Source organism: Callorhinchus milii, unplaced genomic scaffold (assembly GCF_018977255.1).
Source record: "Callorhinchus milii isolate IMCB2004 unplaced genomic scaffold, IMCB_Cmil_1.0 Scaffold2, whole genome shotgun sequence".
Classification (NCBI taxonomy): Eukaryota; Metazoa; Chordata; class Chondrichthyes; order Chimaeriformes; family Callorhinchidae; genus Callorhinchus; species Callorhinchus milii.
The window spans coordinates 97622419-97647365 of record NW_024704743.1 but is presented as its reverse complement, the minus strand read 5'-3'; the positions used below and the strand labels follow the sequence as shown (position 1 = coordinate 97647365).

The 24947-nt window shown below is 40.8% G+C and overlaps 1 protein-coding gene across 1 annotated transcript in view; it reads right to left on the bottom strand.

The window, feature by feature from the left end:
• Nucleotides 1-24947, bottom strand: part of LOC103183468 (otoconin-90) — a 49235-nt gene that overhangs the window by 12089 nt on the left and 12199 nt on the right. The window contains exons 5-8 of the mRNA XM_007900971.2: nucleotides 24458-24541; nucleotides 18871-18957; nucleotides 15934-15993; nucleotides 14407-14575 (exon numbers count right to left, since the gene is read on the bottom strand). Coding sequence (XP_007899162.2) covers nucleotides 14407-14575; nucleotides 15934-15993; nucleotides 18871-18957; nucleotides 24458-24541 — 400 coding nt within the window. The remainder of the gene's footprint in view (nucleotides 1-14406; nucleotides 14576-15933; nucleotides 15994-18870; nucleotides 18958-24457; nucleotides 24542-24947) is intronic.

The window sequence follows — 24947 nt, the reverse complement described above, 5'->3', positions numbered from 1 at the left end:
GAGTTTCAGTTTTATTTGCATTTAGTAGTTGATAATGTAAAAAATAGTGAAGTTAAAGCTGTGGTATTTCATAATGCATTTCAAATACCAATTATAGAGCACAACACATTTCTACCCGTTCTGAGTGTAACTAATTATTGTATAACTAATTTCCCCCACTTCCCTAGTACTGTCCAACCAATCTTTGTATAACTAACTCCTCCCCTGAGTTTCACACTCCTTGTAAACAAATCTCTGCCACTTTGGTTTTTGGGACATGCGCCTAAACTATATTATTTTCTGCTTCTATGGAATACGGAAATGGCTACTTACCAATATGAGACACAATGAACAAGAATAACCAAAAAACTGCAGCCATTGCTGATCAACTCACAGCAAGCAAAGTGCTTATTTCAAGATCCAAGCATACATATATGTTTTGCTTAAATCAAATTATCTGTGAAGAAATGTTGAGAAATGTACATATTATGTTGTTCCCAATTTGTCAACATTTTGGTCTGAAGAAGCACCTTTTTCAAAAGGTATTAAGGTAAAATTTCACTTGTTTATAGTATAATTTCGCTTGTTTTATCTATTGTATTGGGAAACATTATTCAAGTTGGCGTTTCATTGAACATCCCTGAATTATTGGCACTTGGTGCTGCTGGAACTAAATAGGGTAAACAACAAACAACAACAAGATTACATTTGTATAGCACCTTTCACGTCGGGAGGACGTCCCAAGGCGCTGGACAGTGTACAGCATTTCAGACCTGAGTTAGGGTCAGGGGGAGAAGGGAGGGGAGGGGAAGGAGGGTGACCAATGGCATGGTCGAAGAGGAGGGTTTTGAGGCGGGACTTGAAAGAGGCTAATGATTGGAGGTGGAGTGATTGGGGAATGGAGTTCCAGAGGTTGGGGGCAAAGTGGCTGAAGGCTCTCCCGCCAATGGTGGGGCAGGTGGGACGGGGGATGTGGAGCAGGCCAGATCCGGCTGAGCATAGGGAGCAGACGTGTTGGTTGGGGGTTAGGAGGTCACAGAGATAGGGTGGGGCGAGACCATTGAGGACTTTGTAGGTGAGGACCAGGATTTTGAACTGGATCTTCTGAAGGATAGGGAGCCAATGGAGTTGGGTGAGAATGGGGTCACAGAGTTTGGTGTGGGAGAGGACACGGGCTGCAGAGTTCTGGATTATCTGCAGCCTGTGGAGGGAAGAGTTGGGAAGGTCGACAAGCAGGGCGTTTGCATAGTCGAGCCTGGAGGTGATGAAGGCATGAACAAGAGTTTCAGCGGCCTGAGAGGTGAGGTAGTGGTGGAGTCGGGCAATGTTACGTAGGTGAGGGAAGACAGAGCAGGTCATGGCTTGGATGTGGGGAAGAAAAGACAGTTGAGTAAAACACAGGAAGATGGATTACTCAAAGCAGGTAACTAACCTACTGCTTACATGAACCTGCAATGCAATCATTCGCTTAAGCATCACATTTCAATGGAAATGTTGCCAGACGGAGAAAGGAGCGTTGAGACTTTGGCTAACAAGAATGTAAAACTCAAAGCCTTTGAGTCTGGGTTCAATTTTACCATTAAGGCGCTGGAATAACAAAGCTGTTAGTAACAGAAACAGGACCAGCATCCATACCACGGCTGCTGTATTATCAGGGAATAATGTGTACATCCACTGAACTACAAATTGCTCCATGCCCTGTCCTTAATTTGCTGTGGATCAGGCACAGGCACATGTATTAGACTGCCAATGATAACATACATGCCCCTTTCCTTCTGCAGCCAGGGATCAGAAATAAGATTGGTTTGGATGAAGATGGCCTTTTAGCCCAATTGAACTCATCCCTACAGAATATCCAACCTACAATCCTCCTCTCATAGCATGAAACTGCTTTTTAATCGAGTCCGGGGTCCTTCTCTCAACCACCCTTCCTGGCAATGCCAGTAGTAAATTATCCTCTGACTAAAAATAACCTTTTTGGTATCTTTTTGTCATGAAATTGCCCTTCACAGCTATAAATTTATGTCCTCATGTTCTAGTATCTTGCTGCATCCTAAAGTATTGTTCTGTTTAAACGCCATTTTGCACCCATCAATTTCTACTGGCCAGTTCACATCTTATAATACTCCTCACATTTGATATAGCTTCCTTCACATCAGGAGAACATCTCAAAGCATTTCATAGGATATACTGTAAAGTGTAGTTACTGTGTATTTTATGGGTGAACATGGAAGCCAATTTCAACACAAACAGCAATATTCCACAAACAACCATGAGGTGAATGACCAATTTTAGCTGGGGATTATTGGCCAGAACAGGAGAAACTATTTGTGAGTAGTTTCATGAAATCTTTAACATCTACCTGAACAGGCACACAAGACCTCAGTTTAAGGTCTCACCCTAAGGATGACACCTTGAATAATGTAGCATTCCCTCTGCACTACAGTGCAGCAAAAGCCAGACTGTGAATTCAAAGTGCCGATGTGTGGCTTGAACCCACAGCCTTCTGACTCAAAGGCAAGATTGCCATCACCTGAGCCAGGCTGACATTCCTGTGGACATAGCGTATATGTCAGGATTTTGAGAAGAATAAACTTTACCTGATCCTTATTTTCTGCATTAAAATATTTGAATAATATTGGAACCGACTTTCAGTAAATCACATTACATCAGGTAAACAAATCATTTCTTCCAATCTCTTTTCAACCACGGCCTGCAAACCCAAAGATTTAATATAACTCACCTTAAGAGGGGATACAGTCGGGTGTTGTGGGTGATTCCTGCAATCTTTCTGTAATGGGCCTGTTAAAAAGTACTTATATCCTCCAAGATACCTTTTAGGAGCCATGTGACAGCTATCAGTTGCAAATCCCCATCAAGAAGAATTTATTAATCAAACAGTGTAACAGTGGTGCTGTGTTGGAATTAAAATGTAATAATAGATCAGTAACAACCTCTAAAACACTATAATAGAAACCCTTGTGGCATCCGTTCCATACCATTGACTTAATTAGTGTTGCCCACTCGTCAGGAAAGCGCATCCAGTCAGTCTTTTGTAGCAGAGAGTAGAGGGGAATTACAAAGATTAGACCTGAGGCAATGCTGAACTGTTGTGAGTAAGTTGAAATGAATACAGCACAAATACTTCAAGGGAACTGCTCCCCTTCGTATCCCATTTAATACCCTGGGATAAGCTCTGTTTTAACATCAGGTTGATCAAAGGGGTGAGCCCAGTAGATAGACTTCAACTGTGGCTTTTATTCTTTGGCTCCTTGTTATTTTCTCTTGAGTGATGATAGTTCTACGGGCTCACCTACATAATGCGTTTTGAAACCTGGACAGATTAAATCCACCCAGGTATTCTCTGATACCAGTGTTTTAAAAATGGCCTTTGATCTGACATCCTATGAATCTAGCTGCTCGCTGCTGTTAAAATAGACTTAGTGCGTCTGTGAGTCAATGTTTTGGGTCCACGACCCTTCGTTAGAACTGGGGCATAATGGGAGGGAGAGGCTTTTAAGGGCTAACAGAGAGTAGGGAGGCAGAGCAAGGAAGACAAAGAAGAAAATGGGAGAGAGGACAGAGATGATGGGTTAAAGAGGTGTTAATGATGCAAAACAAAAGGGGAGGGAAAATTGCAACAAAATAGGCAGACCAGAGAGAGAAAAGATGTGCCTGCAACCCAGATGATGTAGTAATGGTCACAGAAGGGCTGGGGAAGGTGAGCTGTTATGGTCTGAAATTATTGAAATCAATATTGAGGCCAGAGGGCTGAAGGTCCCTAGCAGATAGATGAGGTGCTGTTCCTCGAGCTTACCCTGTGGCTCATTGTAACAACGTAGGAGACGATGGATGCAGAGGTCAGAGTGGGAGGGAGAGTTGAAGTGGTACTCTGTCCTCTACCCCATTTGCTCCTTTGCCTTCCTTGTCCTGCCTCCCCCTCTCGGTTAGCCCTTAAAAGCCTCTCCCTCCCTACATGCCCCAGATCTGATGAAGGGCCGTGGACCCGAAACGTTGACTCACTTTCCTTTCTCCATAGATGCTGCCTGACCTGCTGAGTGTTCCCAGTGACTTCTGTTTTTGTTTCAGATTTCCAGCATCTGCAGTATTTTGCCTTTAAGGTGTCTGTATTGGTTCAACATGACAGGTTTTAATTTAGACTATTGTATTTCCTAATAGCACCAGGGAGAGAAAGATTTTTGTAATCTTAACCTTAAAACTATTGTTTTAAAATATATTTAAGAATATATTTAAAATATATTTAAGAATATTTTGAAGCTAGTTTTAAGCCTGAATTTAATCATTTCACAGATAATAGTCTTGAGGCTAAAACCATGAAATTTTTTTGGCCTCTGATCTCATTATTATACTTGTACCTTTTTCCTTTATTAATTCATGTTCTTCCAAGAAAGCTTCTAGTTACAGTGATTGGAAATTCCCTAGAAGCAAGGTTCACTTTTCTTCTTTGCAAATGATTATAAGGAGGTGTCAGCTTGGCTCAGTTGGTAGCATCTTCGCTTCTGGGTCAGAAGGTTGTGGGTTCAGACTCCATATTTGGACTTTGATTTCATTGTTTAGAATGACACTGCATCGATATAGATAATAATAATAATAATCCTTGCATTTGATATAGCGCTTTTCACGTCGGGAGGACGTCCCAAAGCGCTTCACAGAACACACTGTAAAGTGAATTGACTGTATATTTGTGGGCGAACGCGGCAGCCGATTGCGCACAGCAATGTCCCACAAACAGTCATAGATTGAAAATGACCAATTTATTATTGTTTTGGGTTTTGGAGGGATTATTATTAGGCTCTGTGTGGAGTAAGGAAGCTTGCCCAAGGTTTCGCCCTCTGCCTGGAATTGAACTCAGGTCTCTCACTTGCAAAGCGAGTGCTCTAACCACTGAGCTACAGGACTCCACACACCTAATAATAGGAGATGCCATCCTTTAGATGCAATTTTAAACCAAGGTTCTGTCTGCCTGTTTGTGTGAACGTTAAAAATCCCATAGCACAATTCAAAAAGAGAAGGAAGTTTCACCTGGCCAATAATCTTCTTGATAAAAAAAATAATTGATAATTTACTTGGCTATTACAGCTGAGCCTGACCTCTCCCCACCCAACTGCCACACATGCACTAGCAGGAGAGGCTACTCTAGAGAGACCATACCCCCTCCCTAACCCAGCCAAGAGCCAATTTAATCCTCCCATGCAGAAGGCAAACCAGGGAAGGCTGGCTGAGACCAACAAACTCAGACTGGGATTCAATCCAGCAAGCTCCTGCCCCATAAACTGGAGCTCTCAACTCTAAACCATTGAGATTGCCCGACAATTACATTTATAGCTGAATTTAAACCCTGTACTCAGCTCCTGGAGCAACTGGGATCAATCAATTATGCATAATACCTTACTCCAAAGGTTGTTCAAATTAATTCTGTTTCGGGAGTTTGCTATTTTTAAAATGGGACAAATGAGAGACCCCAATGTACAGTCTGCTTTTTCTGTGGTACATCGTCTGTCTGTTTCCAGAAAGCTAATGTTTTGTTTTTCTTGGGGGATGGATGGTGGGCAATGACAATGTTTTATTCAATGACAACAACAAATGACATTTGTATAGCGCCTTTCATATCAGGAGGATAGCCCAAGTCGCTGAATGCATGTCAAAGAGAAGGTAGTTTATGCTGGGAATTGACTGCCCTATTTTAAACACCAATGAATGTTAGCATTGTTTCCTCTGAAGTCAAGTCCATCTTAATATCACTTCAAAAATACAGCCCACTGAGAAGAGTTTCCTAGCTGCCTATTGGGAACTGATGGGCTACAGCTCAAGCTACTTCAATAAGACACACACTAAATGACCCAGATTTCACTTTCTTTGTGTATGCTTAGATGCACAATCTTGTGCCACGTTGTTCCATCTCCTATAGTACACTAAACGTGTTTCAAATAAGAGATAATTAATAAATTACTCTTATCAAATTAAAAATAAATTTTACAGGTCTAATGCTTAGACACAAAATAATCTTGATGGGCTTTATATGAGAAGGATTTAGGTCTTGTTATCTTTGATCAATAATCACAGTGTATTTCATCTCTTGTAACTGACAACATTTGAGCTTTCCTTTGGTTAACATAGAGACTAAATAACAGACAGTAAGATCCAATCTGATAGTATACTACCCAATTTATTTTGTTCAGATGAAATTCAGCATTGGTAATTGTAACAGTCAAACGTGGTAATGTTTTTGGTAACATCTTTATATGATTTTAGTTTAAGAAATATTTTCATCACAAGGGTAAGCACACCATACTAATAGCACGAGTCTGAGTTCAGCAATTTTGTTTGGATTAGTGATCCAAGGGTACACTTGAAACAAACTGATCACTCAGTAAAGATTCAAAGCCATCTCTGGAATCTCAGAGATCTACAGACTGGCAGTGAAACAACCCCCCACCCCGCCCCAGGCAAATATCAAAAATGCATCACAATACAGGCATATCTACCTGGGTACGTAATCACCTCATCTCAGCATTTCCCCTGGAGAAAATAAAGCCCTGGAGGTGTTAATTCACTTTAAAAACAATAAGACCAGAGTTAATATCAACAGAAAACAACCCGGAGTGGAGAATCCCACTGAGGTTATTCTCAAGAAATTTCAAGATTGTTTGGCCATCAAGTGGTTGTGTTAATGTGTTAAAAGGCACAATGATTGGAAACATCAGTCTTGTTGAATTTGGGTAGAATACACAAGATCGGTTTGAATGAAGAAGGACATTTAGCCCAGATGATCTTATCCTTCCACAATACCCAGCCTACTGTCCTTCCATTATAGCATCAAACAGTTGAGACCAATATCTTGGAGTATTGCATCCAGTGTTGAGCACCCCACTATAGGGAGGATGTCAAGGCCATAGAGAAGATGTGGAGGAAATTCACTATAATGAGAGGTTTTACTTATGAAGAGAGACTGGAAGAACTGGGGTGGTTTTCCTTGGAACAGAATAGTTTTAGAGGCAACCTGATAGAGGTTATTTTTTTAAAAAATGGAAAAATTATTTCCACTGGTTGTTGTATCAGTAACCAGAAGACATAGGTTTAAAGTGATGCCCCAAATAGAAAAGAGAAATATTAGAAGATATTTATTCACACAGAGAGTTGTTAGGAATGTGAAATCCTCAACCTAGAATGATGGTTGATATTAGCTTTTAAGAGAGAACAAGATAGAATATCCAAAAAGGAGAAATAGTATCAAGTATATGAGGAAAAGTTGGGAGGATCAAACTAAATGGAAAACTATTTCAGGGAGTTCCAAATGGCCTCATTTTATGTTGTACATGTTGATGCTTCTAATCCTTTCTTCCCTGGAGAGTAATGCCACATGATATCACAGGTTAAGTATCATCTTAACACAGGGCACTTGTAAACCACAGAAGCAGTTAGTCAATGGGTCAAGCTTCCTCTTCACTGTCAGAAATGCTCCAATTCCCTCTTGAAGTGGCCAACGCTATTGCCTCCACTGTTTCGCTGAGTGAACTGTCCAACACATTAACTCCTCTCTGTGTAAAGTAATTAAATCTAAACTGTCTATTTACACATTGGAGTGTATTGACTAGGACATTTGACCTTCCTTGGAGTCTGCTGTTGGACCTTATGCCACATGCTATACTCGTACAAGTGACTTATAACCAAATAAGTTATTTTAAGAATCACAAAAAACTGACTTCCAAACTAATTCATTTGAATTCAACAACTTGACAAATTCCATTAGATTTCAATTTCAATTAAAAAAAATTGCACATGGCAAACAGAGGAAACACATCCACAATTTGTTGGGATCTGGACATTTAAACATCTTGATCTTATAACATTTCTAGTTATAAGCGAGGCCACAAAATAGCTGTCATCCAGATTAGTGACATCGGCAGAGACATCTCTGAGGTTCGCATCGTACTGAGAGTCATTCTGTCTTCTAATTATTAAGGCTGCTGGTCAGTAAATTTGTTGGTAGTTAAAACTACTGTTTACAAAAGTGCATATTTTGGTATTTAATGTCCTCCCGAGAAGGCTTGGTTATTTGTGGTCTTCTGGATGTCTGATAAACACAAGAAGCTCTTGTTTTGCTTCAGAGTCTGGAGACGCAGCTACAGAGGGCTCAGAAAAGCAGAAATTCAATGTGAGAATTATCACCAGAATCAAAGAATCGAACACTTTAGCAGCTCGCCATTGATTTAATTTTATCCCCTGGAATTAAACACAGAGAGACTTTACAAGCAATCGATTGTTACCAGTGAGTGCTGTTATTGGTCCTTTTTGTTTAAGTCTAATGCTTAGCCAGTGCTCTTTTCTTAAAACTTACAATATTTGTTGTAAGGAGAGAATATAATATTGGTTATAAGAAATTGACTGCATTCATTTGCACTAGCCTCTATTTCTAAGTTGTTCGAAATTCATTGTGCAGGGATCGATCACTATACCAAATGACTGTTTCTTATTTAACAGCTAGATGGATTTGTCTACAAAAGTACTCAGTGAATCCTGTGAAGGTTTTTGACATGTCCCCTTGTCTTGAAAGACGCTATATTTAATGCAAGGATTATTATTATTTATTAGGCAAGAAGATACTTCCAGAACATTCCAAGCGTGGCTGTATATCCGATGAGAATGTTCTCTCCTCCTCATCTTTCACCTATGATGTCCGACTTGATTTGCAGATTTGTGTTAGACATTTCTGTCTCAATGCTGCAGCAAACAGAAAGATATCAGAGCTTACAGCCTAACAATATTTGATGCAAAACGGATTTCTCTACAAAGCAAATGTATTAAAGCGGAAGGGAGAGCTCAGGCAATATTTCTAGGGATAAAGCACTAGAGCAGAAAAAATGCTGATAGAATTGTATTTCTGTAGAGAAATTGTCTGTTGAATACTGAGAACTGAAATCTTATCTCGTCTTAGACTGTCAGACTATTTAGTCTTAACATTTCAGATGGTCCCAGAATTGTGGAACATTTTTAAATTTAGTTTTTGTTTGAAAACCAATTTTCTGCTGTCTGCAAAAAGAATCAGCTTCCAAATGAAGGCTGAATTTAAGAATTTCCCATAATTTTGATTCTTAATAATAATAATCCCTCCAAAACCAAAAACAATAATAAATTGGTCATTTTCAATCTACGACTGTTTGTGGGACATTGCTGTGTGCAATTGGCTGCTGCGTTCGCCCACAAATATACAATCAATTCACTTTACAGTGTGTTCTGTGAAGCGCTTTGGGACGTCCTCCCGATGTGAAAAGCGCTATATCAAATGCAAGGATTATTATTATTATTATTAACACCGAAAAAAAATGTTTTACATGCTAAGATTACCTGAACCCTTGGTCATCTGAAGTGCAAGGAAGCAATGTCAGTTTTGTGTGGCACAACATGTGCTAATATATAACTGAGCACTAATGGTTAATAAATGACAACTTAAATAATAACTAACAACAACAACAAGATGCATTTATAGAGCGCCTTTAACGTCGGAAGGACGTCCCAAGGCGCTGGATAATTGGGTCGGGACTTGAGCAGCGGGGAACTGGTCAGGGTGAGGGGAGGAAAGGGAGGGAGCGAGGAGGGGGTAGAGAGTCGAGAGGGGAGGTGAAGGCACAGTTGAAGAAAAAGGTCTTGAGATGGGCCTTGAAGAAGGAAAGAGGGGAAGCGAGGGTGGGAGTAATGCGGTCGCGAAGCCTCCACTGGCTCCCCATCCCCCAGAGGATTGAATTCAAGATCCTCATCCTTACCTACAAGGCCATTCATGGCCTTGCACCCTCTTACCTCTCCGACCTACTATCCCCCTACCTACCTGTCCGTACCCTCTGTTCCTCTGGCTCCAGTCTGCTCCACATCACCCGCCCTAACATCGGTGGCCAAGCTTTCAGCCTCTCAGCCCTATGACTCTGGAACTCCATCCCCCAGTGCCTTTGCCTTGCTTCCTCCCTTTCCTCCTTCAAGGCCCGTCTCAAGACCTTTCCCTTCAACCGTTCACAACAACTCTGTAACGTTACTAGGAATCACTGGTGCTGAAGGCAGCTCTCAAGTAAACTGTCTTAGAATACATTAGAATATACAGCACAGAAACAGGCCTTACGGCGCAACTGGTCTATGCCGTGTTTATGCTCCACATGAGCCTCCTCCTGCTCTTCCTCAACTAAGCCTTCAAGCATAACCTTCTATTCCTTTCTCCCTCATGTACCTATCTAGCTTTCCCTTAAATACATCTATGTTATTTGCCTCATCAAATCCTCGTGGTAGCATGTTCCACATTCCCACTACTCTCTGTGTGAAGAAATTTCTTCTAACTTTCCTATTTGATCTATTTGTGACTATTTTATATTGATGGCCCCTGGTTTGGTCTCCCCCACAAGTGGAAACATCTTCCCGATGTCTACCCTATCAAAACCTTTCATCATTTTAAAGGCCTCTATCAGGTCACCCCTTACCCTCCTCTTTTCAACAGAAAATAGTCCAAGCATGTTCAGCCTTTCCTGATAGGTTTCACCTCTCAGTTCTGGGATCATCCTTGTGAATTTCCTTTGCACCCGCTCCAGTGTCTCAACATCCCTTCTATAATGTGGGGGACCAGAACTGCACACAGTAATAATGTTTACTGCAAGAAATCCCTGGATGTCATGCTGATTTGTGGACCTCAGCCTTTCAGTGCTTGTGCTTTGGCAACAACAACAATTTGCATTTATATATCGCCCCTCACGCAGGATAGCATCCGAGAGTGCATTAGAGACACACTTATTGAACATTATCGGGGATGTGACTCGCCCATTTCTTGGTCACACTGGTGTATCTCTGAACAGATCCATGTAGCTCATCAGTGAGCATGCCAGCTGCTCTGAGACCCCTGACCCTAGGAAAGCTCTGGGTGTTCCTACAGTCTTTAACATTGTGTTTTCCTGGATCAGGAGCCACAGAGAATTTTGTGAACAAGTTTGAAACCATTGCTTAACTCTAAATTACCCCTCTGGATTGAACCCAGCTTGTTCCTATCAGTGGCCTCAGCAGAGCAGCCATGGACCACACAGGAATAAGTAATGTCCTGTAGCTTAGTGGTTAGAGCACTCGCTTTGCAAGTGAGAGACCTGAGTTCAATTCCAGGCAGGACAAAACCTTGGGCAAGTTTCCTCTCTCCACACGCCTGATAATAATCCCTCCAAAACCAAAAATAAATTGGTCATTTTCAATCCACGACTGTCTGTGGGACAGTGCTGTGCGCAATTGGCTGCCGCGTTCGCCCACAAATATACAGTCAATTCACTTTACAGTGTGTTCTGTGAAGCGCTTTGGGACGTCCTCCCGACGTGAAAAGCGCTATATCAAATGCAAGGATTATTATAATGTGGAAATGTGAGGATCTATGGGAAATAGAATCATGTAACATTTGTTTCTTCTGTAACTAGGAGGAGTACGCAAACACTGCCTTTTGACTTACCTTCCGCTTTAAGAACATAGAAGCACTTAAAATCTGAACTTTAACATTGAGGCCAGGTTTTTCAAACCAAATGTGTATAAATGGAGAAAGTTAGTAAAATGTGAAAGAGTTTTCACATGACGTTGCTTTTGAACATTCTGCTTTCCCACAGAATCATTCCTTTCATCTGCTTTCCCTTTTCAAGCAAAAGTTTGTTACTTCACACTGTTGAGAAGCTTAAAAGCACAGTCTTTGCAGGGATGAATCCCACTACTTCAGTAAATGCATTTTATTTGTTATGTATTCCCAAAGCATACTCCCAGTCTAGGAAAGTCACTGAGGGAATGTCAATTAGAGTGGAGGACAATATGCATCACAGCCTTGAGGCAGACTATCAGGGCCTGCAGTTTTAATGCAGCTCTTTCACTAATGATCCGATCTATTCACTTGTACTGTGCATTTGAAGATAGCTCTCAGTCCGAATAGCTCTTGCTTTCTCTTGCTGAAGAGTGGGATAAAAAGAATAAAACCAGAACACAAAATGGTGCCACTTGCTTCAGCCAGGTGGGTAAGACTGGGGTTATATTCCTTAGAACTGAGGAGGTCAATGGGTGATTTACACAGGATAATACAGCATGGAAACAGGTCATTCAGCCCAACATTTAAAACAAATTAAAATTAATATAACTACTCTGACACTAATTTCAGCTTTTTTCTATTCCATCGTCTCACATACAATTCTAAGCATCATAAAATAATGCTTTACACTGGGTAGCTGAAAAAATAAGTCTCCACGATGCTATTCTTGTGTGTCTCGTGAAGATCAGTCACTGCATGTGATATAGGAGCAAGCTGCTTCTCTTTGTACTCCAAAATGCTACCCTGTGTGAAGGCCGTAGATAAATGCAAGTTTATTGTTGTTGTTCTTCTGCCCTTTCAAACCCAGATGCACTAGTAAAGGAGAAGAGAAGAGAGGATAAGTTCTGCAATTCCACCTAGCTTTTGAGTCAATTTTTTCCAAAAATGCAAGATTGTGTGGAATTGTGTAAAATTCCTCAATTTAGTTTTAATTTGGAAGCTATATTTTTCTGAAAGAGAACCAGCTTCCAAACTAAGCCTGGATTGAAGAATTTTACACAATTCCGCACAATCTGATACTTCAAGACAAAAATGGTCTTGCAGGCTAAGATGAAGTCATTTAAAAAGCAGCTTAATGCAATGAAGGGGGGAGGCTGGGGGGGATGGTGGTTGGTATGATGGGTGTTCTGCAGTGATGAGATTGGATGAATGAAAGGCCTTCTTCATCCACATCAATCTTGTGACGTGAAATTTAATTTCAAGCCTAATAAAGAGGTTTCTCAAGGTGCTGGATAGTCAAGGATTTGCACCCGAGCTAGGAGTTGGGATCAGGAGGAGTGGAGGGCAGGGAGGATTGGGGTAGGAGGGTAACGGGCCTTGAAGGGGCAAGGCAGGCAAGAATAAACCACAAGAAGAGTCAATATACTTACATCTGAGACGACCAAAGTGCTTTGTGGTTCTGCAGATGTCAAATGTTTGTGCCAGGTACCAGGAGTAATAATCAGTGCAATACCTAAACATTCAGTTCATATTACATCATTTGTACATCTGGCAACAATTTCATGTATCTTTAATAAAGAAATTGGTATAAGTATCCCTACAGTGATAGGTTGAAAAAAGCCAGTATGGCTGAGGCTATTTACTTTTTTCTAACATGAATGTAGTTTCTAGAATCATACAACAACCTTTACATTTTCAGATCTATTGAGAGATTATAGGGTTAACAAATGAACTATATGATGTGGTAATTTTCATATAGTCAAGCATTTTGCTCCTGGCAATGTTGATGATACTTAAAGTTGAATTAAGCCAATTTTTCCCAAACTGTCACGGAAATGCTGAGATTAGGATGGGCAGCAGGTTCAAAAATGCCATCACCAACCTAGTAATAATAATAACAATAATAATTCTTATATCTTATGTCAGGGGGACATCTCAAAGTGCTTCACAGGGTATATTGTGAAGTGAGGTGACTCTATTTTGTAGACAAATATCCACAATGTCCCATCCTCCACGTTCTCTGGAACTCTCTTCTAAAAAAAATTGTACCTTCTCTCCCCAACTTAAACACCTTAAAAATCTATAAAATATATAGGCACTAGACTTTTCAGTAAATCCTTTGAGTGGGTGTGAAACCTTTACCCGACCTTAAAAGCACTATATCAAAAGTAAGGATTATTACTGTATAATTATCTTTACTGTAGTTTGAAGCTGAACTCTGGGTCTGGAAAATCGCAAATGAATACCCAATTGTGTGGAATTAATTGATCTTAAACCAACAGCAGTAAGTTGGTTAATAAATTACCTCCATGGCTTCGCCCCATCCCTACCTCTGTGACCCTACCTCCTAACACTTAGCAAACACTGGCCTGCTTCATTCCCCTCCTCCTACCCATTCCACGCCATCATCTGTGGATGAGTTTTCAGCCATTCGCCCCTTCTCTGGAGCTACATTCCAAAGTCCTTCCATTTTGCCCACCATGTCACCTCCCACCATAGCCTAAGACGTATCTTTTTGACAGCACTTCCAGCCATATTTCCACTACTTTTCCTCTCCTCAGCTCTTCACCAGCATGGGTTCCCAGTCAGCTATATGAAGCACTTTGCAAAGCCCTCCTAATGTGAAAGGCGCTGTAGAAATGTGGAATGTTATTGTTGCTTCATCCTTAATCACCCTAAAAATCATCCTGATTTTGTACTGTGTGATGGATGTACTTTACACCCACACCACCACTCCTGGAGGATTCATAAAGTTTAGTTGGAAGCAATATGAAATGCAATGAATAACATCCCATATCAGTTGTGCGAATAAGAAATCAAGTTTCTGATAGAGTCAAAGCAACATAATCGACAAATTAAGGCAAGAATAAAATGCTGCTTAGGTTTACCTCAAAGCATTCCCCCTCGGCTGACCCCGCTTCCCAACGTTGCAGAGGCATTGTTGAAAGAATCGGCAAAGCTCTAGAACACAAGGATTTATCTTCTGAATAACCACTGTCACCGGCACTGGAACTATCAATGGTTTATCTTCTCTGGGTTTAGCAATAGCCCGGCAACCTGCAGTGTACATTAGATGTTAGCGTGGAATGAAATGAAGGCAACCTGACCTTTTATTCTCAAGATTCTTGCTGAATGCAGAGCTTCTGGTCAGCAGTATTACTCAGATCAATGTTAGATTCTTTCTGTTCATTACCAACATCTCCCAAACAATGTCCATGCTATTATTATTAATGATAATTATTTTAATTATTGCATTTGATGCATTTGATGTAGCATATTTCACGTCTGAAGGACGTCTCAAAGCACTTCACGAGAATTATAACAGGTAGTGAGTGACTGGACATTTTTGAGTGAATGCAGCAGCCAATTTGTCCACAGCATTGTCCTGCAAACAGTCATGAAACAAATGATCATTTGCTATAGATCCCACCCATACCTTTTCCTTAAGATACTAGTCTTTGAATTGGTTTCCTATTTATTTGTAGTTCCCTTTCAAATAATCAGCTTTTTGATTGTTATCATTTTCCTAACAACTCCCACAGTCACCATTATTCCTGCCAGAGAGGGCACTGGCTAAACTGCTCCCAAATATCTGTACAGGCAGCTTTGTGAGCAGTGACTGGAAGACACTACATTGGATGAAATGTACTGAGCTGGTTCCTGTTCTCCCTTCACTCTCCATTGCCAGCTTAGCTCACTTGGTAGGACTCTCAACACTGGGTCAGTAAGTTGTGCGTTCAAATGTTATTTGGATTTGAGCTTCACTGCAAAGCTGGTGAAATACGACGTTCTTATAAGTGTTGCCCATTGGATGAAACTTTACATCCAGGTTCTGACATTAAAAATCCCATGACACTATTTGAGAAGTGAGTTTCTCTCAGTATTCTGGCCTACAATCTTTCAGATAAAAGTGGTTGTTCGCTTCATAACTGTTTGCAGGACTATAATAAGTGCAAAATGGCTGCATCTTTGTCTAGAACTATTACTACACTGGGTAGTATTATTGTAAAGAAGTTTGATACATTTCTTCAACACAAGCTATAGAAATTCAAGTTCTATTTCCCGCAATGTACAAGATGTAGGTTCACAAATCTCAAGAAAGCTTTGGATGAAGAAGGTGCTTTGTTCTTTGTCAATTTATCCTCCCAGAATACTAATCCTACTGCCTTTTATTACTTTTAATATATTTCTCCTCTTTCATTTAGGCTCCTGCACTACTCTTTATTATACACCTATTGGTGCCACTCTGAAATTGTAAACTGTTAGAACAAAGATGTGCTGTGCAACATAATCTGCAGACTTTAACCAGTATTGTTGTAATTCAAGTTTTAGCTGATAAAACATAATGTGAAAAGGTAGAGATTAGATTAAATAGTGTGCATAAAACTTACTTGTATTAGCTGTGCTGAACTTACCTGAACGCATTGCTACAGTTACAAACCTCTGAGTAGTTTCAGATTTATAGGCCGAGGAAGCTGAAATAAAATTGTATTACAGATTACTTAGCTGTATAAATGGCCACCTTCATAACAATAATCCTTACAATAATCCTTGGGACTTCTCAAGCACTTCACTGTGTATTTTGTGGGTGAAATGTGGAAGCCAGTAAGTTCACAGCAGCATCCCAGAAACAGTCATGGAGTGAGTGAATATGTTTTTTACTTGGGGAATTTGTTGGCCAGGACAAACTCCCTTCTCTTTTTGAATAGTATCATTGGATCTTTAATATCCACCTGAACAGACAGATGGGACCTTGATTTAACATCTCATCCGAAGGACGGCACCTCCAACAATCCAACATCGCCCCAGAACTGCAATGGAGAGTCATTTTAGATTATGTGATTCTAAGTCCCGACGTGGACCAACGACCTTCTGACTCAGAGGTGAGAGTTCTGCAAAATTAGAGTGCAGAATAACAGAAAAAATTGCACAATGTTTACAGCAGAGAAGGAGGACATTATCTGAGCTGGTGCTAATTCCTCTGATCCAATTTCCAATTTTTTCCCCATTTTTTAAATATTATTTTTCCTCAAGTATTTATCCAATTCCTTTTCAAATGCTATCATGGACTCAGCTTCAATAAGCATTTGTGGTAAAGCAATAGGTTTGTTCTGCAAATAATATGTAACCAAGTGTTTTTAAAACATATGTGTTGTAACTAAATGAGATACATTAGCAGAAATCTTTAGTTGTCAGGTTCAGTTGTTTGTACTTTTGCAACTGAGACAAAAGAGTCAAGCCCAACGTCGGGAGCTCACAGTATAGGCTGGCCCTCCAGTGCAGTACTGGAGGTGGTCTGAATTGTTGTGGATGCCTTTCTTCAGATGAGAAGTTAAACCAAGGTCATGTTTTCTTGTTCATGTGGATATTAAGGATCCCATGCCACTGTTCAAAAAGTAAAGGGAATTTCTCTCAGTGTCCTGGCCAATAATCCCCCACATAGAAATGGTCACACAATAAAATCTTGTGAAGCAGTTTGAGACATCTTAACAATGTGATATCAAGTGCAAGAATTATAAAATGTTTCTTTCTTGCTTTTTGTGGCTTTGTGGGGACTTCCCTAACGTTCACTGCTTCACTTCTGGTGAAGGGTTATCTTTCAAATGCTCAGCTGATTTCCACTCTATCACGTGGTAATCAATACAAATAGAAACCTTTTTGTAAGGATTTATAATCGTGTTTCCATTTGTGATTGAAAGATAAGTCGCTGGCAAAAATATCAGTGAAAATGACACCTCAGAATGTAAAGTGGAGTCCTGTAGCTCAGCGGTTAGAGTACTTGCCTCGCAAGCGAGAGATCTAGGTTTGATTCCCTCCAAACGCCTGATAATAATCCCTCAAGAAAAAAATAATAAAACAACTGTTTGTGGGACGCTGCTGTGTGCAATTGGCTGCTGCGTTTCGCCCACAATATACAGTTAATTCACTTTACAGTATATTCTGTGAAGCGCTTTGAGATGTCTAGAAGACGTGATAGGTGCTATATCAAATACAAGAATTATTATTATTATTAAAGTGGAACTCAAAGTACATTGCGCTGAGCCATGGAACTCTGCTCCCAAGCCTTTTCAGTACACGTTTGTTTGTGTTTTTTCCCCAATAAACAACAAAACAAACAAATAAATAGCAAAGAGATTGCAAAGTTAAGTGATTGGCTCAATAGTCTTAAGAAATGCCATGTATACCTTTGGATGTAAATGTTTGTGGCAGCATAACAGTTTCTCGTCTGGTGGAATGTAGAGGGGAGGAGAGCAAAGTTGATGAAGTTGTCACAGGCTCTGTAAAAAGTGAACAGGGCAAGGAGAGAAGCAGGTGTGATCGAGTTTAAGCAATGATAGTGGGTTTAATTGGGACAGACACACTCAATTCATGTATTGCATAGACTCTGGTCAGAAGAGATTGGAAGGAGATTAGTGGGTATTACTCCACTGGTCTGGAGATTTATAAACCTCGGTAAGCAGGCGAGTGTGTCTGAATCTCAATCTTTGGGGGGAAACTTCCATTTAGAACTAGATTTACTCCATTTTCTCAGCATTTCAGAACATGCAAAATTTGGCAAATTGCAGATTTCAGAATTAATTTTGAAGCCGGTTTTCTACAGTTCGCAAAAGAACTTACAGAAAACCTGCTTCAAAATTATCACTGCATTTGTCAAATTCTTTATTCTGAAATGCCAGGAAAATAGAGTAAATCGAGACCCAGGTGGAATTTCTACACCTTAGAGATTCAGGACCTCTCACTTACCAAGGTTTGCTGACCAGTGGGACAACACCTATTAATCCTGTTTTTTTTTGTGGAGTCCTGTAGCTCAGTGGTTGAGCACTCGCTTTGCAGGCTAGAGACCTGAGTTCAATTCCAGGCAGGGTGAAACCTTGGGCAATTTTCCTTACTCCACACAGAGCCTAATAATAATCCATCCAAAACCAAAACCAATAATAAATTGGTCATTTTCAATCCATGACTGTTTGTGGGACATTGCTGTGCGCAATTGGCTGCCGCGTTCGCCCACAAATATACAGTCAATTCACTTTACAGTGTGTTCTGTGAAGCGCTTTGGGATGTCCTCCCGACGTGAAAAGCGCTATATCAAATGCAAGGATTATTATTATTAATTTCCTCTACAAAAAGATTTCATTGTCTTTCTGCCCCCTTCCCCCCAAAAGACATGTAAATGTAGATTCTTGCTCTCTCTCGCTCTCTGCGAGTATTCATTCATAATTGTTTGCCATCATTGGTTGAGCCCTTGAATCAATCTACTCCCCTCTGATACAATCTACAATATGGCTACAAGTTCATAACTTTTACATTTATTTAATTTCACTTAGTTGTCAGTGAACAGGATACCAGTTTACCGGCTGCTGTCTGCTTTTGTGATGGACTTTGTATTGTGAGTATCTGAGTAGATATAGCCACTGATGGTGTGTCCGGTACATTTGATTCTGAAGGGAAAAAAAGCACAGAAGAATTGTTTTTGTTTATCCCTTATTTTAATTGACTGAGAAGTAATTTATTGGATGCTACAGGAATAGTTGCTCTGCCATTGGTTTATATTCTAGCACAATGAGGGTGAAAAGTGTGATGTGTGATTTGATGGTGATCACTGTTAATAATTATAGCCTCACTTTGTATTTTTACCCCTAAATTTGAGCAATGTTGCCAAAACAACAACTTGAACAAATCACTGTCAAGAGGCAGATTGACCCCCAGTGACATCACATGTCAGTCAGGCAAAGCCCAGCAAAGTGCTGCCACTGCAGAAACCTGAACCATTTTCTTAAAGGTCCAGGCCTGTTGGAGCCTGAATTGGTCAAGATTTGAATCTTTTGCTGAATCAGCCCAGATTCAGACTTGGACGCAAACCAAAAATTTCATTCAGACTTTGTGAATCCTGTCCCAGGAGAGAGAGGAAATGCTCCTCTTTTTCAAGCTGTGATACAGTTTAAAAATTCCAAATGAAACGTCCGAGTCAAATCCGATTCCTGAGCCAGGCTGGTTTGCAACACTCCAAGGCACTGATGCTGATGCACCAGTCAACCTGGCTCATTGGCAAGACTTGGAAGGGCAGGGATTTTTCCCACCCAACAAGCAGATTCCCTAATGGTAGGATGTTCCTAGCTGGACAAGCAGCAGGAAGCTTGCCAGATAGCGTTCTCAATGGCAAGCTATGTAGTTTTAGTTTGTTAAAGTCCAACCTGCACCTATCACTTGCTGGATTTCAATAAGCAGGGTGCATCTCTCCAGGGAGAGAGTGCATATTCCATTCTGACCCAGGGAAATGTCCTTCTGTAGGTGGTATACATATGTGTAACTCTTGGTCTGGTTTGGATACTCTGAAGCGTGGTGATGGGTTTCTGCATGCATGATAACAAGAACAGCAATAACAACTTTCATTTATATAGTGCCCTTCACTTGGGGGAGTGTCGCAGAGTGCTTAACAGTGGCGGAGCTTAACACTAGCCAGGGAGAGGGGGGAGGTGATCGTAGGCAAGGTCAAAAATGAAGGTCTTCAGGTGTGACATGGAAATTTACCCATGTCTGTGCATCACATAACCAAGAAGTGGCTAAGGATGAAACCTTGGGGTACGTTGCAGGTGACCCATCGGGACAGCAGGAAAAAACATTTACAGAGATTTGGAGTTGATAGTAGGTCAAACAGGACTCGAACCAGGAGAACACAGTCCTACTAAGGGGATGAAGGAGGAGAGGAGGTCGAGGACGATGGGATGATCAATTGTGACGAAAACTGCAAAGAGCTCCAAGGCACAAAATGCCCTGGTCACAAAGAGAGATAATGTCACGTTTGAAATGGACCAGTGGTTTGCAAAGTTAGAAAGATCAACAATGTTTTTTTTTGCAGGAGGACAAGGAGGCAGAGGGAATTCTTTTCACAGAGAGAGTGAGAGAGAGTAACCAAAAAAATTCTAAATAACATTTCAAAAATGGCATATCAAAACCATGCATACTTGTCTGAGTTTGAGATAAAGTTGTTTTTGTAGCATCTTCTGCAGCAGTCGATGTGACCAGTGTCAAAATGCTTGCGGTTTCTGAAACACAATGCCAGTCATTTTTTTTAATATTGGTGGTGGAAAAGCTAGTGCATCACAAGAGATTAGATGTTGCATCAGATCCATTACAAAACATTACATTCTAAACCTCAACATCTTTCAACGTCCTTCTCCCTTTCTTGTTTGGATTATGCACTTAGGGGAGGTTAGCAAGAACAATAATACAGGATTGATATCCTTTAGCTCTCCCTCGCCCACCCCCAGCCTTTGATAGCATCAACGCTAGAGATTCAGCAGTGAGGATACCGCAGGCAGTTTGAAACGCAGGGCTCAATGACTCCATCAGTATTGGGTCATAGCACTAACCTCTTTTGTAGTTTCAGACCTTTCCAAGGACTTGCATGTAAAGTGTAATTTATGGATCACATTTCTGCATTTCCTAAGCAGGAAAAGAGTTGAATGATCTGAAGATAATGCATCTTGATGGGTCCAGGCATGCTCTGTATCTGACCCCTGTCTTAGAAGGACGCCTCATGATACATCAGCTTTGCATTGAATTCCCACACTTTCTGCACTTGGGGCATATTTAGTTGAGCCGGTTCTAAAACGAGACAAGCTTTGTGCCTGTGGAGGTTTATCGACTGGGAACTGGAGACTGTCAGACTGATTTCACCAGTAACACTTAGCAGCTGTCAGGGACAGTGGACACTTAGTGCATCTGCCTGTGTTGGATTTGATCCCAAATGCTGGATGTGACAGGAGAGGGCTTTAACATTCTGTTATCTCGTCCCCCAGTCTGTTCACTTGTAAGTATTCTGAGGAGTCCTAGAGGATCGCCTGGAAAGAAACACTGCAATAACCTCTACAACAACAACAAGATTCCATTTATAGAGCGCCTTTCACGTCAGGAGGACGTCCCAAGGCACGGTACAGTTGGGTCAGGACCCGAGCAGGGGGGAAATGGTCAGGGTGAGGGGAGGGAAGGGAGGGAGCGAGGAGAGGGTAGAGAGTCGAGAGGGGAGCTGAAGACATGGTCAAAGAGAAAGGTCCTCCTTGAAGGAGGAAAGGGAGGAGACAAGGCAAGGCACTGGGGGATAGATGTGTTTAGTAATAAAATGCAAAGCACGTTTGTGTTACACTCAGCCTATAGCATTAAGTGTTCTTGTGCCAAAACATGTATTATAAAAAGGGTAATTTAGGTTGCCAGATAGGATATTTATTTGTTGACTTTCTCCTCCTCTCCTGAAAGTATTGCTTTATTGATGTACATTTTCCAAGGGTTTGGAAACATTCCAGTATATCACCCAAATGTCCACCCAAAGACCAGCGAGCAAGTGTTGGCAGATTATTTGACTTGGAAAGAGATCACAGCCAAACCCAATGCTGTCTTCGCACTTCCCAGGAGAGGACACTCAGTAATGCTCAGTCGGGAACATTGGCCTCCCTGAGTCCAAGGGCAATTGTCATACCCAGCTGTTGTCCTGGCTGAGATCAACCAAAAGAGCACTGAACAAGATTCATATCTGCATTGTTCTGACCTTTGTCCCGAAGTGCTAAACCCCAGGCAGTGACTTTACAGGTTGGGGAAAACAGATTATTTTCATAATTTACACAAACAATACGCATAGGCAATTTAATAGCAACTCAGAGATCTGAAATTCCACCTTGTCTTGGTCTGTGAGACCACTTTATCTTTAAATTTAAAATGATGCAAAATACAATTTAGAGTATGATTGAAAATGTAAAACCATATACTGACCGGGTGTTGTAAGACTCCTGCTAAAGAAAGTGTGATTCAGGACAGGCTGTAGTGAGTCAGAAAGCCACAGTGGAAATGTGCCTCTGTCTATAATAATAAAATAATATCAAGTCTGCAATAATAATGACATGATTAAGTCTATCAGAATAACGGTATTGAGTTTGTATCTGTAATAGTCTGTAATATTGACAACAATATTAATCATGTGCCTGTATGACAGTATTATCCTCCTGATATGAAAGGTGCTGTACCAAATGCAAGGATTATTAATTTTATTATAATGGTATTGCAACTTTGTCTGTAATAGTATTCGGTTTCTGTCTATAATACAGAATAGAGTCTCTCTGTAACATTAGTATTGAGTCTGTCTATATTGAATCTGTGTATGTAATATAGTGGTGAGTCCACTTATAGTGAGTCCATACTCTTTGGCTCTCATCAACGTCTAAAATCACATGGTTCTCACCTCCTCCACCTACCCGACCTGCCCCTAAAACTCTCCGAACCCGTACACAACCTAGGCATCAGGTTCAACCCCCAATTATCCTTCCTCCCCGACATCCGATCCCTCACTAGCACCACTTTCATCCACCTCCGACGCATTATCCGTCTCTGTCAATACCTCACTCCAAAAGCCGCTGAAACCCTGGTCCATGCCTTCGTCACCTCTCGGCTGGACTATTAAAATTCCCTCCTTGCCAGTCACCCATCCACTACCATTCACAAAATCCAGGTCATACAAAACTCTGCCGCCTGCATTCTTACCCGCACCAAACTCCACTCCCTGATCACCCCAATCCTTGCCAGATTGCTCTGGCTGCCTGTCCCACAGAGGATCGACTTCAAGATCCTCACTCTTGTCTTCAAATCCCTCCACTCCTCTGCACCCCCCTACCTCTCTGAGCTCCTCTCTCCTCAAAACAGTACCCTTCCTCACTCCCTTCACCTCACCCCCTCTCTTCCTATTTTCAGGTGTCGGCTGAAGACCTTTCTTTTCGACTGCGCCTTTGGTCATCTTCCTCCCCCTCCCCCTGGCTCGGCCCTGGGATCTGTTACTGAGAAACGCTCTGAGACGCCGTCCGGTGTGGAGGGCGTTATATAAATTCAAGTTGTTGTTGTTATAGTCTAGATTGTGTCTATAATAATAAGTGTCTGCAATATTAACAACTGTTGGATTAAATTTTTTTACATAAACAGAACTCAAAGAGCAAACAAACTGCTTACTTAGAACACCAGCCATAACACAGATAAAAATGCAGTCGGTTTCATTCCTACTGACTGGAATAGAAAGAAAAGCCAAATAAGCATTTCCTTAAATGACACTGCAGTAGCTTCCAATATGAACTGGGTTAAGTTATAGTTATAATACTGAATTTGTATGCAATTTAATTGTTAAGGTCCTAAGTCATAAAAACAATAATCTTGTGAAATTTACATCATAAACCAATGTCCTGACAGGTTTGATACTATTGTTATTCTAAGATGACCACTAGAACCTGACTGAAAGTGTTGTAAAGTCAATTTACTTTATAGTATATTCTGTGAAGTCCTTTGAGACGACTCAAGGATGTGATAAGGCGTTATATCAAACACAAGGATAATTATTATTACTATTATTATACATACAACTTTCCCTCTGTCTTTCCTTCCCTTCGAGTAAATGCCACCTGCTCTACAGAGAGCCTGAGATCAGGAGCTCAGTATTGGGGGTAGCTGATATTGTATCCCACCACACCTGTTGGTTCACCTCTATAGCTTCTCTTTTAGCAATAATGGACACAAAACTAATATTAGAAGAAAAGTTCAATTGAACTTTATTAGTATCATAAAATCAATGGTGTGAAAATTCTGATGAAGGGTTGTGGATCTGAAACGTTGACTCACTTTCCTTTCTCCATAGGAGACCAGCTGAGTGTTCCCAGCAACTTCTGTTTTTGTTTTCAGATTTCCAGCATCTGGTTTATTATTTATAAAGGTTGGTAGAATACTTTGCTACAATGCTAGAACAATGTGTTAAAACATGGTTAAAATGCAGTTTGAAGTCTGTGATTCCCAACAGTAATCTCTGATCTCCTATACACTACCCAGCAAGTACCTACACATTGCAATAGTTTTGAAAGCTCCAAAGCAATCATTTGGCATGTTCAAAACATTATTGTTAATAAAATAACAAACCATAGAGAATGGAGCTAGACTTAAAAATCTCCTGGAAGTAGCTTGTGGTATTCCCCACAAAGTCCACGACCACAGCAGTGAAATCTGTAATGGAAAGAACATATACGTCATCTTCTAAAGAGTATAGTGTTGTTTGTGATTTTATAGGACACACTCTGTGCATGCTCATCTTCACGACAGTACATTGCTTCCTTGAGCAGTAAAACATTACCTGCTTATGGGTGTCAGCCTGGCTCACTCTTGCCCCGGAGTCAGAAGGTTGACGGCTCAAGCCCAACTTTGAACTCATAGTATAGACAGGGAAAACCTGGTCTTAGCGCTGCACTGTCAGAAGTGCTGTCTTTTGGATGAAATATTAATAATTTCCTTAATAAGACATTCTGTTAGAATTCTAATATAGTTAGAATTCCAATCAATCTGCAGGAATTTCATTCTTGCAAGTAGATCATATCAGATCAGAGTTCCCATGTGTCAGCAAAATCCTTACTAA